Source organism: Aulonocara stuartgranti, assembly GCF_965226115.1.
Source record: "Aulonocara stuartgranti genome assembly, chromosome: 15".
Lineage (NCBI taxonomy): Eukaryota > Metazoa > Chordata > Actinopteri > Cichliformes > Cichlidae > Aulonocara > Aulonocara stuartgranti.
Genome location: NC_138951.1, coordinates 5,256,461 through 5,272,988, shown reverse-complemented (window position 1 = coordinate 5,272,988; position 16,528 = coordinate 5,256,461). Strand labels below are relative to the sequence as shown.

The window sequence follows — 16,528 nt, the reverse complement described above, 5'->3', positions numbered from 1 at the left end:
TGCACTCAGCAATTTTGCGTGTAAGTGACACAGTTAAAAGTCAACACTGGATGCCCCTGATCTCTGGGCTCTCTCTGCGTGGGCTCAGGAACACTTCCACAAATCATTTTCTGTGAGCACAGCTCACCTTGCCGTCTACAAATGCAGGTTAAGAAGAAGCCGAATGATGACATGATCCAGAAACACAATTTTAAATCTCTTTTTAAATGGACCAAGGCCATACTGTGGTCAGACAAATTGAAATTCTTTTTGGAGAACATGGACACCGCATGCTCTGGACTAAAGAGTAAAGGGACTGTTATCAGTTCAGAACTCTCTATCTCAGATGGTATGTGGGTGCATTACGGACTATGGAAAAGCCAGTTGCACATCTGGAAAGCCACCATGCCCAAAGATATACACTGGTTTTAGAGTAGCATATGCTGCAATGTCTTTTTCAATGAAAACCTGCCAAAATGAGTTATTATTTTTCTTAAAATATCACATTTTCTCAGTTCAAACATCTGATTTGTTAAAGATGTGGGTTTATTAGATTTGCAAATCATTGCATTCTGTTTTTATTTACATTATATTGTGAGACACTTTATATGAGTGATTTAGTTCATGGTTAGTTTATACATACTGACTAAATAATTTATTTGTATAATCTTAAGTTTTTATCTACATCCACAAATCCACCTTTGACTAAGGAGCATATCCATCCCATTAACTTATTTCCATTTTGTGTTTGGAGCTAACAATTGGAATTTCTGTAATGGACTTACATGAAAATAAATTAGCAACAGGTAGCCGAGATAACAGGACGAAAGGCAGAAATAGGAAATGCAGATACTAACAAAGCGTAAACATGAGCACCGTGCCTGTAAAATGCTAATTCTAAAACATGGAGAACAATATCTTTAATTAAGCAAAACATGCTGAGAGAGGTTAGTCATTAAGTATTACACTGGACTTGATAACATGGCTTGCATATGCTCTGAAATTTAGGCTCCATTCCGGGTGTCCTCAGGGGAGAGCTAGAGTGGAAGTGTCTAGGCAGGTGGGCCAGACCAAACATCTGGAGAGGAGGAGGCGAGGGAGGTGGAGAGAATATAAGGGTAGAGGTGTTGGAGGGCGACTCAGCAGGGAGATGAGAGCTCCTCCGGCTCCCCGCTGAGGTTGAGTAGGCCGTGACATTTCCAATTTGCTCAAATTGATCGCCAGCCAGACCCTCTCTTCTCCTGCCCTCCCCGTCTGTGGTGAGGCCCATGCTCAGACTGTGGCGTGTTATGATGAATGGGCTAAATGTCAAGGACTTGAAACCCAGCTCAGATCCTCCATGGCGGCACTTCATTTGGTATTCTGCCTCTCCGTCCGTGAGAAACATTTGCCCCAAGCTCAGGAATGTTGGTTTGTGATATTTTCTTCCCAGAGGAGTAAATGCTTATGACAAATTGCCCAAATAATATATGCATTTCATATTTTCTGTTATCTGGGGGAATTTTGGCATTTTAAATAATTGAGAGCTTCTTCTTCTTTTTCTTTTTTGCACTTAAAGCTGTGGCTTAAAAAACCAGCCGGTGAGGCAAAGCTCCATCTTGAAATTTGAAGATTTCGGTACTGTTTGGCACGGTGCCGTTGACGTGAGTCACAGTCAGGCTGTGGCACGGTATCCCTGAAGGCCAGAATCAGTCGATAAAGAGTCATGCCTACGCACTGATGTGAACAGTGGCTCAGGCTCAAAGAAACTCCTCCATAGTTAGCTAGCGGGTGGATACCTGAGACAAGGTCACACTTAATTACTGAAGCGCACATCAAAGTTTGCCTTTGGAGGCCATGTCGCATTTGTTTATAGGATTAAGTCTCGAGCAAAGCACACCAACCAAGCGCGCGTTAAGCCTGACCTTCTGAGAAGCAACTGAGTCATCTTTTCATTAGCAAGGAGGGTGGTACAGCACCTCAATCCACCTCTCTACCATCCTCACTGTATAATTGCAAAAATTTCCAGGAGCTGTTCTTCACTGTTCACCAGACTCACATCTTTCTCTTCTCAGATCTTTTTAAATTTCACAAGTGTCTGCCAAAGGTATTCCTTTAAAAAAAAAAAAAAAGTACTCCAAAGAATATACAGCATATGCCTTTGCTCAGGATGTGATGACACTGACATAACCACCTACATCGCTATGAGTTCAAAGAAAATGTAAGCCAGTTAGCTCAGCAAGAATCCTCCTACATCCTAAACACTTCCACAGGAGATGAAACCGCGGGTCATGTTCTGTACAAGAGCTCATCTCTCAATGGAGATTGTGCTGTCGGGGGGGGGGAGTGTATACCGTGCTGATGAGAGAGTGTGAACAGCGTAGCTTTCCCTCTTCTTCTTTTTTTTTACCTATCCAGGGTGGGGGCTTACCAGTAATGAGGCATCTAGCTGAAGCAAAGATGCATCAAATGAAAGTTTGCCTCACTGGTTGAGTCAACGCAAAGGTGCTGCTTCCCATATTTGTGAAATCCACTTGACTTCAGAGCACTGCTCGCACTGAGCTTTGCTGTGGTGTCAGTGCTAACCTGATTTGAGTCTTTGGATGCTGCTCCTGTTAGCCCACTGCAAAAAAGATGATGTTCTCTCTCATACATGCACTCCCTGTTCCAGCATGGCAAATTAGAAATACCACAAACACACACACACACACACACACACACACACACACACACACACACACACACACACACACACACACACACACACAATTGGTATGTTTGTAAAGGAGGGAAAAGTGGTTGCACTCAGTGTCATCATCTGACAGTTTTATATCAAAGCCTGGGGCCAGACAAGAGACCTCACTGAGGGTAGTCTTTGACTTGGTATATAGTCTGTTCTGTCTCAGTAAGACCCAGTACATCTGTGTTATTGTTAACTGATATAGGAATTCTGCTGAAATAGATCTGTCATGTTGTGTTTTGTAATATAGAGCTGGCAGTGACACTCAGTGGATTATTTTCTGTAGCTTTAGTGGAAATCCAGCTGAGCTGAAAAAGAAAACTAAACTTGGCAGAAATAGTTTGAAACTAATGATAAACTCAGAAGAACTGCCCTCTAGAGGGAAAGTATTTCCATTTATCGAGAAATTCTTGTTGCCCTTTAGTGATAATTAATTTGGACCATCATGAGCGAGAGAATAATTTATCTTTGCATGCAGACACTTAATAGATGTATCAATTCATATAACCTGAGTTTAACCTTTGCTACTGCTTGGCTCTGCTTCGTATTCAGAAGAATACATAAATCTGAAATGCGGGATACACAGGTGAATATTAGATCAGAAGCCCAATTTTATTTGGGATTAATCTGGAACAGATTACTACGGAGTTCTTTAATGTACATGGTCAGGTGGTGTATAATATAGACCCACTTAGAAAAAAGGCAGCAGCTTTTTTTTGTCGTAAAATAGATTTTTTTAAGAGTTTTGATTGAGATATCTGGCTTTCATCCTTTCCTTGACCCAGAGCAGTCTGCTTGTCATTGCACGATGCTGCTGTGAACCATGGTATTGCATGGTAGCATTGTGCAACGGGGTATTTCATCTTTATTCTCAGTCTTTTAAATGCCATTTGACAGTTTCCAAGAGTGCTTTCATTTACTTTTTAATCAAGACTTCTTCCCTTCTTCTCTGTGCACTGCTTCTGAGTTAGTTGTCCTACTGGCTGGTTCTCTCATCTCTTCACAGATCTTTTGACCACTTAGCTGCAGTTCCTGGGAACATCCCCGATTAAGACCCTTTGCAGTTTGGCTGGTCAACCAACTGATTGTCCAGCCAAACATTGTCAGCTTTGTGAGGTCAACAGAGACTTCATGGACCTCATGTCTTGGTTTTAGTTCTCACATGCAGTGTGACTTCTGGGAGCCTTTGATTGTTTTATGTCCAATCAAATCAGTTCATCACAGGTGGACTGCATATTTTATTCTTTTTAAAATGAATAAAAACGTTAAGATGTCTGATTACTTTTTGAAGGAATTGTACATGAAGTACAACAGTGGTTGGTGCTGACAAATGTTCCTATTTTGGCATATTGTAATTCAAATGATCTTACAAGGAACTATACTCTTGAACCCCTGACAGCGTGTCAGACTTTACAAAATCAAGCCTGTGACAGCAGTCTTTGCCTTGTAACGGATCTTTTCATATCAGATCACTTTAGAACAATAAAGCACTGTAAGGAGCAGAAAAAGCAACCCAGTATCCTGGCAAAACGTGTAATAGACATGCCGGTCCACCGTGTCCATTCAACGCTTTGCCGTGATATTGGGTTTAAAAAAGGCTGCATAGCACGGTAAAACCAAGTGTGGTAATATGTCCAACAAAGGACTGTCACCTGGTGAAAATGAAGAATTCAATAGTCAATATAAAGTTGAAAAGGTATTTAAAGCAGATGTACTTACCTGTAACTGTGGCTTAAAGAAGGGCAGCTCTTGGAAGACGGCTCTCTGTTTTTGGAATTCTGCTATTTTTCTATTTTTTTCCATTTCTTTTCTGCCTGCTGCTCCTTAAATTTTAAACTTTGCAGAACGTATACCCTATCGAATGTCTCTGCAAAAGCATACATATATTTGTTACTCCAACATAAACATATGGGATTCACCCTCCACTTGCACACCCTAATTGTCCCCTCACATGGATTTCATGTACTGCTGAGAGGTGGCTACAATCGACCAGTTACCTTAATTTCTAATGACCTACTTAAATTAAATAATAGTGAGTTGTCATTTGGGGCATAATATAGAGGAAGTAGTTTAAATGTAGGACAAAAGGAGTTAGCACTATAAAATGAAAACATATAATGATTATTAAGTCGTAATTCCAAGATATGAATACTTTCTTTTGAGCCATTAGAAAATGTTTTGGCAACAGTCCAACTGTCTCTCTCCTCAATGCAGGAACGCTAAATGCATTCCTAAAGCAAAAGGGTCAAACGGCTTCAGAAGGCCTCGTGTGGTCGCTAAGTGGCAATCAAGGTGACCGCTGGAAGCAGGCCAAAGTAAGCATCCACCCAACATCGTCTTTCCAGGTGAGCCTAAAAAACTTTCATTCAATATGCAGTAGCGTTTCCCTCGGTGCCCTCTATTTTCTTCTTTGCCTGTGTTTGTGTGGTATTGGTTTCCCTGGGGGCTAAACACTGATGTAGCTGTGAGAAGTAGCCGGCATTCCCACAAAATGTCTGGTATGACGCTCATTTCCATCAGGAAGCCTGAACTTTGTGAGTGGATGATGGAAAGCTGCAGAACTTCCATCATTTTTACAGCTTTAGTTGTAAAATAGGTAACTTTAGTTGCAGCTTCCAACAGTCTTGGTTTTAAATTTTGTGACATTATAAGCAAATACTTGCCACCTGCTGTTGTGTTTTTTAAGGGTTTTTTTCCCAGGTGTAATTTAGCTAAATTACACTGTGCACTGACTCAGTCTTTATCTTACTGCAGTTCAAATTTCCCTTTTTTTCCTGTTCTTTATTTTTGTTGGTTTTTTGGTCTCTCAAGATTCAATATAATGACTTGTGCTACTCTCTGTAGGTCGTACTTCAAGGGATTCGGGGACCAGGCATTGAAGGAGACATTGCTATTGATGATATCACGCTGGAGGAAGGGGAGTGTCGAGACCCGCCGCCCAGTGAGTAGCACCACGCATCCGCCTCCTCCATCCTCTCCTCTGTCCCTCTTATCTAAGTCCCAGGTACTCTCTCTCTACCTCACCGGACAAGGTTCAGATTTATGAGAGAGGATCTAATCTTAGACAGCTGGCAGCATAAAACGACCATCTCATGGGGAAAGCATGGTTGCCATGGCAACAGGGTGTGTAATCACATGAATGATAGCCGCGCTGGCTGAGTGGAGTACTGTAATTGCGCTGCTGGAACAAACAGAAGGTAAAAAACAGAAAACAGGACACGGAAAATGGCCTGCAATTGACAGGGCATTATTGGTTGGCAGACAAATACAGTTTCCTTGATTTAATTCCCGTTATTTATTCTGCAGGAATTATTTCCAAAAGCCGTTCAGACTTAGACATCTCTTTAACATGCCATAAATGAATCAAGATAATCTGTTTTCATTTTTCACGTCCGTGGTGGAAAATAACTGCCCATCTAACAGCAATCAGAGACAGTGATCTCGGTCCGCAAGATGCATTGTTTTTGTTGCTGCGAGTTTGTTATTGTATAGGTTATTTTTCATTTGGGTGCATTATGATTCAAAGCGACAGCATTAATTCATTTTGGAAGTAAAGGAGTAGTCGCCCGGGCTGAGGACAGAGTAATGTTATGAATTATGCAATTCAATCTCACGCAATGAATCTTACATGATTCGGCGTGATGTGAGAGGGGGAAACTGAGCAAGATGTCGTGAGGAATGATGAGAGATGACTTCTGACTGATTTTCCAGCTCAGAAAGAAAAATGCTACATTGTGTCTGTTTTAGGATTTGTTCAAAGAAGTTAGTAGCAAACATATGGGAGAAAACGTATATTTGCTTTCTTGCACAGCAGGAGATCCAGCTTTACCATTTATCCAGCTATTGTGGGCAGGGTGTTCTGGAGCCACCCAGCTTACTTTAGGAAAGACATGGGATACACCTGTGATAGTACTGAATCCCTCACAGTCATCTTCATTTGTGGTTAGGAGTTTACATACACATGAATGTAATTTTAATTTGGGGCTTTTAATTTGGGGCTTCTTGTCCCTTGCCACGTTGCACCTCGACCAAACACTTTTAGAAGCCATCAACAAGCTTCTGGTATAATTCTGCTTGGATATTTGACCACCTATTTTAGCATAATTAGTAGAGTTCATTTAAATTAGTTGGTTTGTGGGCACAGACCTCGCTTTTAAGCATAGTCCTCAAATTTTGACTAGTGTTGAGGTCGGGGTTTTGGAAAGGCTATTTCAGAAGCTTAATGGGCCCTTTCCAAACAACTGCGCATAATCAGTTTGAACAATTATACATAAGTACAAGACCCAAAGTGTGATTCTGAGATGATAGGAAATTGGTTAGGATGTTAACGAACAACCCAGGAACCACCAATGCTCAAGCCCGCCATGAAGTGGAAACTGCACTAAGTTGATAAAATAATAAACTACCTCCAAATGGTCCTAAACACATATCAAAATTGGTTTTGGAATGGATAAAGCAGGCTAACATTAAACTTCTTGAATGTAGATTATGCTTAAAAGCCAGGACTGTGCCAGGAAACCACACAATTTAAAAGGATCTTGCAAATCCCGCCAAGAAGAACGCTCAGATATCCAACCAGAATCACACTGGAAGCTTGTTGCTGTCTAATGAAGTGTCTCACCAAAGTGCAAATTGCTAGTCCAAAGTGGTGGTCTACGTATGTGTATATATAATTTGGACCCTGTGTAGATTAGAGAAAATTCAAAATCATTTAAAACTTGTGCATCCAGTTCTTGTTTTTCAGTAATTAAAGATGTATGCTGTCTAATCATTTTAAAGAAATCATTAAAAGCCCATAATTACCATGACATTCATCCCCATGGTGAGTGTATTTAAACTTCTGACCTCAGCTGTATGTAGTGAATTTAATATCACCATTTAACCTAAAGCCCAGAACAGAAACAGAACAAAAACATCGCACAAACACAATGCTGAGCACTGCAGCCTCATGCACAGATGTTAGATAAGAGCATTAATTTGACTTTTACGTCTGCACACCGAATCTTCAGATCTTTAAGCTGAACTGACCAATTGTTGTGGTTACCAAGCAACTCATTAGCTTTAAGCAGCAGAGCTCTTTGCTGGTAACAGCCCATTATTTACTAGTTAAAAGCTCATTAAAAGATAGTGAAAGCCACAGGGATAATCATGATGTTATAGCTCTTTCATGACTGCTGAGTTAGTAATATTTCTGTATGCATAGTCTTGTATTTGGCTAAATGGAAGAGCTTTAGTATTCAACACACTCAACATATTTCTGAAGTGAATCAGCATGCTACAGATGGATAAAGCCATATTAAATAGTATGAGTAATAAAATCAGTATTCCCTTCACCACTTATCTTCCCATGTTTGTATTGAAATGTTTGCTTATTTCTTCCCCCCCCATTTAGATCTCAGCGCCAAGGCTCTGTCCACATCCTGCCATATATGGCTGCTATGTGTCACCTTGGTGCTGACCCTCCTGGAAGGTCAAAGGTGACCCATTTCTCCATCATCTCAGAGGCGAATATTCAGAGCCGCCGTCTGTGAGCTGTACCCTCAACATCCAATCACCAAAGATTCATGCATCCTGAAAGCAGCGGGGTCCCCCCATGGACTGCAGACCACAGAAAGGCCGCAGTTATTAAATGAGCAAGAGAGAAAAAATAAGTGATTAAAAAGTTACACAAAAAGTAAATAAAGAAGATGCGCTACATTTTTTTTAAAGAGACCTCTTTTACAGAAAAACACCCGCTGACGCAGAACTCTGGACGTCTTTACGAGCACAAAGGCAGGTCGGCGACGAATGAGCCCGGACCGGCGGAGGAGATCACAAGCATCGTGGGAGGGTAGTTTGTAAAGCACAAGAACCATTTCATGAGGCGCCGGAAAGCTTCCTTCGACGACGGAAGGAAATACAGACACTGCTGACTTTTTGAATATGAAGTAACATTTCCCTGCTTATCAATACATTCAATCAGACCTTTCTCTGTGTATCTTTATCTCCATTTTCTTGCACCAGATGCCAATCCCCGACACTTGTTTTTCACTTTAGCCCAGCCTCGTGTCATTCTTTGGCATTTCTTTATCTGCTCGGTGCTGTACTGTAGAAAGACAAGGACTCCGACAACATTTAGTTCTGTCTGCTTACTCCCCTGTAGCTGCCTACGTATCTTTTAACACTGTGCTCACGAGTCCAAGTGGCCAACTGACGGTATGGTGGCAGAACAATAAGAGCAGAAGGCTCAGCAGAGGTGTAGACAGGTGGACTGGAAGGCAGAGAGACGTTCGAGCTTAAAAATGAGAAGGAGACAAAGCAGAGGAGGGAGAGGAAAAACAGGCAGAGAGTAGAGGAAGGTCCGATTAGCGAGGCCCCACTCGAATATTCAGTCAGCGGTCTGCCTGTGGAACAGAAGCCACTTTACTTTCTGCCATGAAACAAAGTGCCTTCAGATTACAAACCGAATCGTGAGCCTGGGTGTTAATCGACATCAAACAAGTCTCTGTTCATGTTTCCTCTGATGGGCTATTTTCTACATGTTTCTTTTGCCCCACAAGTGCTGATGGGAGGGCAAGGCGCGTTCAAGATCGAGAGAGGGGGTTGTGCCGCGTCCGGATTTTACTCCCGACGGAGCAGTCGCCCGCGAGTATCAGTGCGCGTTTTTGTGTGTGCATGCACTTAAGCCTATGCCTATGCACAGTTTCATGTGAGGGCAGCCAACCAGGCAGTGCTGGCAGACCCTGAGCACAGGTTTGGAAACAATTTGGATTACGAAAAAGAAAAAAGAGTGGCAACGGTCAAAGTGAGGCTCTGGATCCTTTTTTGTTATTTCCTTGTTTGTTCTGTTTTTGTGGGGGGGAGGTTTTGGGGGGGGTTGTCTTGTGCAGGAAAACAGTTTAAGATCATAGAGGAGGATAAAGACACTTCACCGAATGACTACCCCACTCTCCATTCCCACAGTTCTCCTCCCCTGCGGGCAAGATTTTTTTTTAACAAAACAAAAGAACAACTGCTGAATAAAACATTGCGTTGTACAGGGAGGAGAGCAGGAACTTTGGGACTGCAGGCGCTTCATTAGGGTGACACGCCTCACCCCTATCCTCCACCATTTCTATGGAACAATACGAGAATAAAAGATAATAATGACCATAATAATAGTCATGATATTTTATTACTCTAGCGAGAATGTTTCTCTGCTTTTACACAAACTGTGAAGATTGACTGTGGAAGATCTACCTGAGACCATAACCTTAACCAGCGGGGTTTTTAAAAAAAAAAACATGTATTGTAAAAAAGAGAAAATAAGAAAATGAAAAATTCCGTTCATTGTTGGTTATGACAAACGTTTTTGAGGACTTGTGTCTTGTTTCTTATTTTATTTATTTTCATTTTTTTCTGTTAAAGATGACTTAACTTCCTTTTACTTCTTGTTGTCTCCCTTTGCATTTGCTGAAATATCAAAGCTGGTGGAAGCAAAAGAAGCAAACCAATTTGGTAAATGTATAACTTGTAAATGTTAAAGAAGCTCTATTCAAAGGTTTATGATATATGTTTATGTTGGAGTACAGGAAGCACAACATACAGTTCAGCATATTAAAATCCATTTTATATTTCTCTCGCACATATGTGACCTACTCCCACAAATTCAGGCTTTTCCGCTCTCTGCAACAAAACTGAAAATTGAACTTTGTTTTGGGGTTTTTTAAAAAACTCGGTATCTTCTTATTTAAAGTGCAACCACAGCATTAAAGAACAAAAAAGGAAACCCGGCGGAGAAAGCAAATTAACTGGGTAAAGGTTCATTTTGGTGTTGTGGTTCACTATATGTAGCCTCTTCAGTGGAAGCCTGGGTTAGTCAGAGTGGGTAGTGTACATGCGTGAGCATCAAGCTGTGTACAATAGGTGTGATAAGAAACTGATACATGTAAAGAAGATAAATATGCTAATCAAAACAGAGCAGAATGATGAGCATTTCAGGGCATCTTAACAATATTGTTACAATCTGTGTGATGTTACTACAGAGATCACAGATAATATCTGCTCTCCATTCCTGTTTTCTTTGTTTTCTTCTTCTTCTTCTTGTTTTTTTTTTTAATCTCAGACATTTTCATTTCAAGGTTTAGGATCACACTGAATGTAAATGGAGTTCTTGGGAGTTCTTTACTAGGTGTATTGTCTTACTAAAACATATGTTTTCTGTGTGCTTTTGATGATGAGAACTTTCAGACTTTTATAGGTTGTTTTGGACACATCAAGAACATCAAGTATGTCTGACTTTGACACAGACTTTGACAGTTTCCAAATAATATAATTTCAGATACAATCTCCATTAGCTAGTTGCTATATCCTCCGGTGATATAGTAGGTAATGACAAGTGCCAAAGTGCCCCGTTCAAATCGTCACTGTTATTAAGTATGGATATGAGTTCAAGATGTGCTGGTGACTGTTCCTTTTACATCCTGGAGTACCTGGTCGATTCACAGTGAGAACAAAAGCTCAGCAAATGAGAAGAATACGATATACTGACAGATTACTCAAAGGTTTAAAGGAACAATTTGGCATTTTGGGAAACAGGCTTGCAGAGTGTGACCTAATAAGGGAAATCAGGTAAGCTGGATCTGTGCACGGGTAACTAAAGCAATCAACCAGCACCTCTGAAGTTCATCATGGCATATCATGTTTCCGTAATTGCTAAAAAAATCATGTTAAAACAATGAGTCGAAACAACAGGAAGTCATTGGCCATCAAAGCTCCCAAATAGGCCAACCCATCACTGTAAGACCACCAACTGTTGTATTTAGACTTAGCATTAAACAAGAGATTTAATGAGGTAATTAGCAAGCTGAAGTGCTGGCAGTCATGTTTTGTAATCTTTGGATAGAGCCAGGCTTCCTCTTTTCTCCTGTGTCCAGCCATTGTGCTCTGCTAACTGGCTGGTGCTCTGTTCATAGTAAATGAAAAAAAAATTTAATCTCCTCTGGTCAAAAAATGTTTTTGGTTTTTTTTGTTTTCCTCCTAAAATGTCAAATTATTGCTTTAAAATAACAACCAAAAGTATGCAAAACTCCTGTTTATCTTCTTTGTGTATATTAGATTTACGGGTGGCAGACCTCATTTCTGTTTTTGTTTCATGGTGCATTATATATATAAATATATTTCATTTTTTTATGCATATTGGGTACATTCATGCAAATTAAAAAAATTCACTCGGGTTGAGAAAAGGCTGGCGAATAGTGGCGGAAATTATACTGCCAAAAGGATCATTGTTTATTTCCATGCTCTCGCAGTTCTCGCTGTGCCTTTGATTTCCATTTCTGTGCAGACACACACACCCTTTGTGCGTGTGTCTGCCCTTTGAGGGACGTAAGGCTAGTGAGTAGCTCACACTCAGCTGTGCTCTCTTCCTTGATAAAAGTCCTCCAAGTACAATTGAGGGGGGGGGGGATTAACAGTTTTGAACATGTAAACAGTGTTGTGTGACACTTTCTTAGTGTAGAGTGTTTACCGACTTTATTTTGATGATAAGAAGTGTCTGTGTTGGCAGAAGGTGTGAAGTATTCTTAAAGGAAGAAGGGGAAATGAGTTGTTTCAAGATTAGTTTAGGTGCTGCAGCTTAACGTGACTGCATTTGCCAAGTGTTTTGTTATTTATCGCTGTATCCGGACCCATGACATTAGCTGTTTGTTCCAGCTGTTTTATTAGTTGCGGTATTAGTGCCATATGTTTTTAAGTGACTTTTGTCATAAACCTTTTTTTGTAGCATGATGTGCAATAATTGGAATACCATAGGTACTGCAATATAATAAAAGTCAAAAATCATGCAATACTTAAGCATACCACATGCCGGAAGTGATGCTTGCTATATTTATTGTCTGCTCAATAGTTATATCCTACATTACAGGTAAGCCCTTATAACCCGATTCATCTCCCTCTGTGTGCAGCAGCAGCTGCTTAATCCTACATTGGTGCATTTTTATGAAAAACGTGCAGTTAATTTTCTATCTTTACTCCCCTTTTCTCTAAATAGTCATTTTCACGTTCCTCTCACTGAAACATAGTTTCACTCCAAGGTCCTTTTTTGAAGCTTGGGTGTTATGTGGGGTTTTTTTTGTTTGTTTTTTGATTCCGTTATGTTTTCCTTTCAGTATGCGGCAATCAAACCCACTAGAAAACAGCCTCGGAGTTGGAGGCTCAGAGCTGAAGTACTAAAGCCTGCAGTCATGATAAATACGGCTCGTTACCAATAAGGTGTTTGGCCCGGCTGTAATGCATTGCATTACGTCGTGTTGGTCACAGCATACATTAGAAATTGCCTCTCTTTTTTTTTTACTTTTGTAACACTAGTAAAATAAGCATCACAAGTCAGTTTTTATTGCATGGAAAAGGCAATAAACATTTGGTTGTTGGGAGAGGAGAGCAGGCTGCAGTGCATCTTACAGAGATGCTGTTTGTTGTCTTAGACTGCAGTTTCACCCTCCTCCCTGATTAGATGACACGTTTGGTTTGCCTTGTGTAACAAAAATTATACGTACCGGTCTTTCATTCAACTGGACAGTCAATGACCTAATGTCAGCTGGGGTGGTGTCTCGCAGTATTAAGAAAGCAAAGTTTTCAATGCTGTTCTATCTTGAGTTCTTACAAAGAAAATCATTTATGCATTGATGAATACATGAATGAATAATGCAGTTGTGCATGAATGTACCCAGTAAGCATTAATACCACTGAAATGGAGGTACTGTAGCATTTAAGGTTGTGGTCTGTCACAGATTGTGCAGGCCACAGATTGAACACAATTGCTGGCAATATGTTAAAACAATTTCTCAGTTCTTTGCTAAATTTGATTAAAGTTTATCCATGTGAATAGAACCATGACTCGTTGCTATGTGACAATATGTGATTTATAACAAAGAATTGCCTTAATTCCCAGAAAGTGCATACCTCGCAATATACTACTTGTGGGAAAAGATCTTAGGTTAAAGAATGGAGTCCTGTTCAGTTATGCAGCTAAACTAGTTTCCAACTCTCATTTGATCCCAAAGTTTCTTTTTTAAATATTTTAGACATTCGCGTATAATTTTTAATTTTGCCTTCTAAATTGTGGCTATAAACGCCTAGAAAATTGTTAATCTTACCTTGTAGTTAACCACTTATCACCTGGTGCTTTGAGGGTTTCTAAAAGGAACAGTGCCAACATTTCTCTCTGAGTGGAAATGTTCTCATTTTCTGTTCAACCTAAGAAGGGCTTTGTCACATCGTGCCATTCATTGTGCTATTAGCTCCCCTAAAGAAAAACAATTATTCAGTTGCACTAGCACGATATAATTGCAGCTGTTAGCCCTAATTATCACTATACACACAACCCTGCTTTCTTGGTACTGATTCAGCAAAGAGAATGGGTGCCAATGGGGGGGGGGGGGGGGGGTTGGTACTGCAGTAAGGCTCAACCAGTACTGGCAAAATTGGCAGACGCAGAGGTTTTTTGGCATTCAGATAAATATTAGTTTAACAGACTCAAAGAGGAGCTAAATGTCCGTCACCTTAAACTTGAAACGTACTACCCAGTTTTCTGTGTGTGTATTTTTTTATAGTAAAATGTCTACCTTACTGCAGTAGCTTCCATGCTGTCTGATTTTGGCAGTCATGAGTGATTTCTCAACAGCAGCCTCGCTAAATAACTGGACAAGGCAGACACATTTCAAAGATTTCATTTTACTCTTACAGGAAAGAAGCGGGATGTCACTATTTGATGGCACGGCTCCTCAGTGTGTCAACGTTACCAGCGGGAAAGCTGCCACCTTTTGGCACCAACTTTCCCCTTTATTGGAGTGAATCGGGCTGCCTGTCGATGGCTTTCCTCTCCTTTCCGTTCTGATCAGAAATCACAAACCAAGCTGAAGCAAAGCACTCGCAGGCTCTGGTTATTTACCATCGGTGAAGCTGACTGCATGCAGGTGACAAAATGAAGACGTTTGCCAGCACTGAAAGCCACCCCCACCCCCAACTTCATTCTTGGAAAGACCCCGGGAAATAATGAAATTTGATGCTGTAATATCAAGGTTGTTGAGAAGGCTGTGTTTCAGTGATGTTATTTATCTTGTTCTGTGCCAACACCCTGTAATGATGACCTGTCACTCTTCTCTGTTTTGTGCTCTATATTTATATATGATCAGGCTTCTTTTACTTTTTTTCCTCCACTGTATTTCTTTGGATTTATCATCCTTTTTTTTTTTGTGCCATACCTGCAACTAATGAAAAAATAAAGACAAGGAATATTTTATGTGCTTTGTGAGAATTTACAAGACAAGGATATAATGACGAGGAACAGAATGTGCTGTGTTATGTGCTGAATGCTTTAACACAAATCCTCTTGTTCCCGTGTCTAGTCAGTACTCGACACTCCTGTCCCTATAGTTTTTCAAAGAGAAAGCCAAGTTATTCCCACAGTGACCACCTGTCTCCCACTCAAAGGACTTTCAACAAAAGCTTTTGTGTTGTGCAAATTGTTCCTTTGACAGTACTTCCCAGTTTGTGGTTCTTCTGTGCTTGTTTTCCTCTCACAGTTGAGAGCATGCAAGTTGATTGTGGCGAGAAAAGGACATCTGAAGGAAAGACAGAGGCGTAACAATGGTGTGTGGGGGGGGACTTGAAAGTCATCCAAAGTTTAGTCAGCAGGGGCCTCCTGAGCGAGGAAAGCTTATAGAGTGGCAGCCTGAGCAGAAGCTGCTGTATTGAACGCAGACTGGAATGACTTTGAAATACTGAAGAGAAAAACAACAAAACTTTTTTTTATTGTAACACTGTGTGGAATTCAAAAGTTTCCTATTAACACAGGTAACAAACCTCTTCCCCAATAGTATCTACTGGGCTGAACTCATCTAGCTTTTAGGGTTTCCACTCAGTGATAATACCTGTTACCAGTAGGGATGGGTACCGGTATCCGGTGCCATGATGGCACCGGTTGTGACATAAACGGTAGTAACCAGACCGGAAAGCAGCGCACATTTCGGTGCTTCATTTCAGTGCTTTTTTTTTCCTGAGATGTGATACACTTTAGATTCTAGCCAATCATTTTACATTTCCGAGGATAGTAGGCAGGCCCAGGTGTGCAAAGGAGGTAACACCTCAAATCCGATGAAACACCTGGCGACGCATAGCGTTTTTTTAAAAGCCGAGAAATGCACCGTATTTGATAGACTGCTGTGAGACCTCACACTGAGCACATCTACTGCAGGTGTGGTGCCTGTTATCGGGCCCGGAGTTAGCAACATCCCCCCAAAACCCGAAGAGAAGAGTCCTGGCCCCTAGCCCTGCCAGTGTAGCAGAAATGATGACGGATGACGATGGCAGCAGCAGCCGTTCTTCTCTGCGTGAGTAGCTTAATGTTGTTTGTGTGTAATTTACGTTGAGTAGGCTAACCACGTTATTACATTAAAGCATATAAGGTGAACTAGCAAACACCGTCGTAGTTACATGCGGCTGTCTTCTTGTTTGATGGCAGATACTCCCTTCACCCTGGCCAAAAAGGCTGAAATGACCAAAGAAAAACTGGGAAACAGAGGTTTTTGGACAAAGTTGGGTTTTTTTTCCATTGTTTAAGCACTGCTTCCAGCCAAGAGTGATACCATATATGCCCTATAGCTGCAGAAAAGGCTAACATTGTTATCTTTTCACAAAAAAACAACTGAACATGAGAGGTTTTTGGACAAATTTTGTGTTCTCCATTCTTTAAGCACCGGTTTGAGCACCGTTTAAGCACCGGCACCGTTTCAAACGTACCGGTTTGGTACTGTCCATCCATCCATTTTTCATCCGCTTTGTCCGGGGCCAGGTCGCGGGGGCAGCAGCCTA

General features: G+C 40.9%; 1 protein-coding gene across 5 annotated transcripts in view; it reads left to right on the top strand.

Annotated features, from left to right (window-relative positions):
- Positions 1-14,936, top strand: part of LOC309688687 (MAM domain-containing glycosylphosphatidylinositol anchor protein 2) — a 201,327-nt gene extending 186,391 nt beyond the window's left edge. For all 5 annotated transcript variants that reach the window (XM_082504586.1, XM_082504585.1, XM_082504584.1 and 2 more), the window contains exons 16-18: positions 4,913-5,043; positions 5,543-5,639; positions 8,091-14,936. In XM_082504586.1, coding sequence (XP_082360712.1) covers positions 4,913-5,043; positions 5,543-5,639; positions 8,091-8,179 — 317 coding nt within the window. In that variant the 3' untranslated portion in view covers positions 8,180-14,936. The remainder of the gene's footprint in view (positions 1-4,912; positions 5,044-5,542; positions 5,640-8,090) is intronic.
- The last annotated feature ends 1,592 nt before the right edge of the window (positions 14,937-16,528 follow it).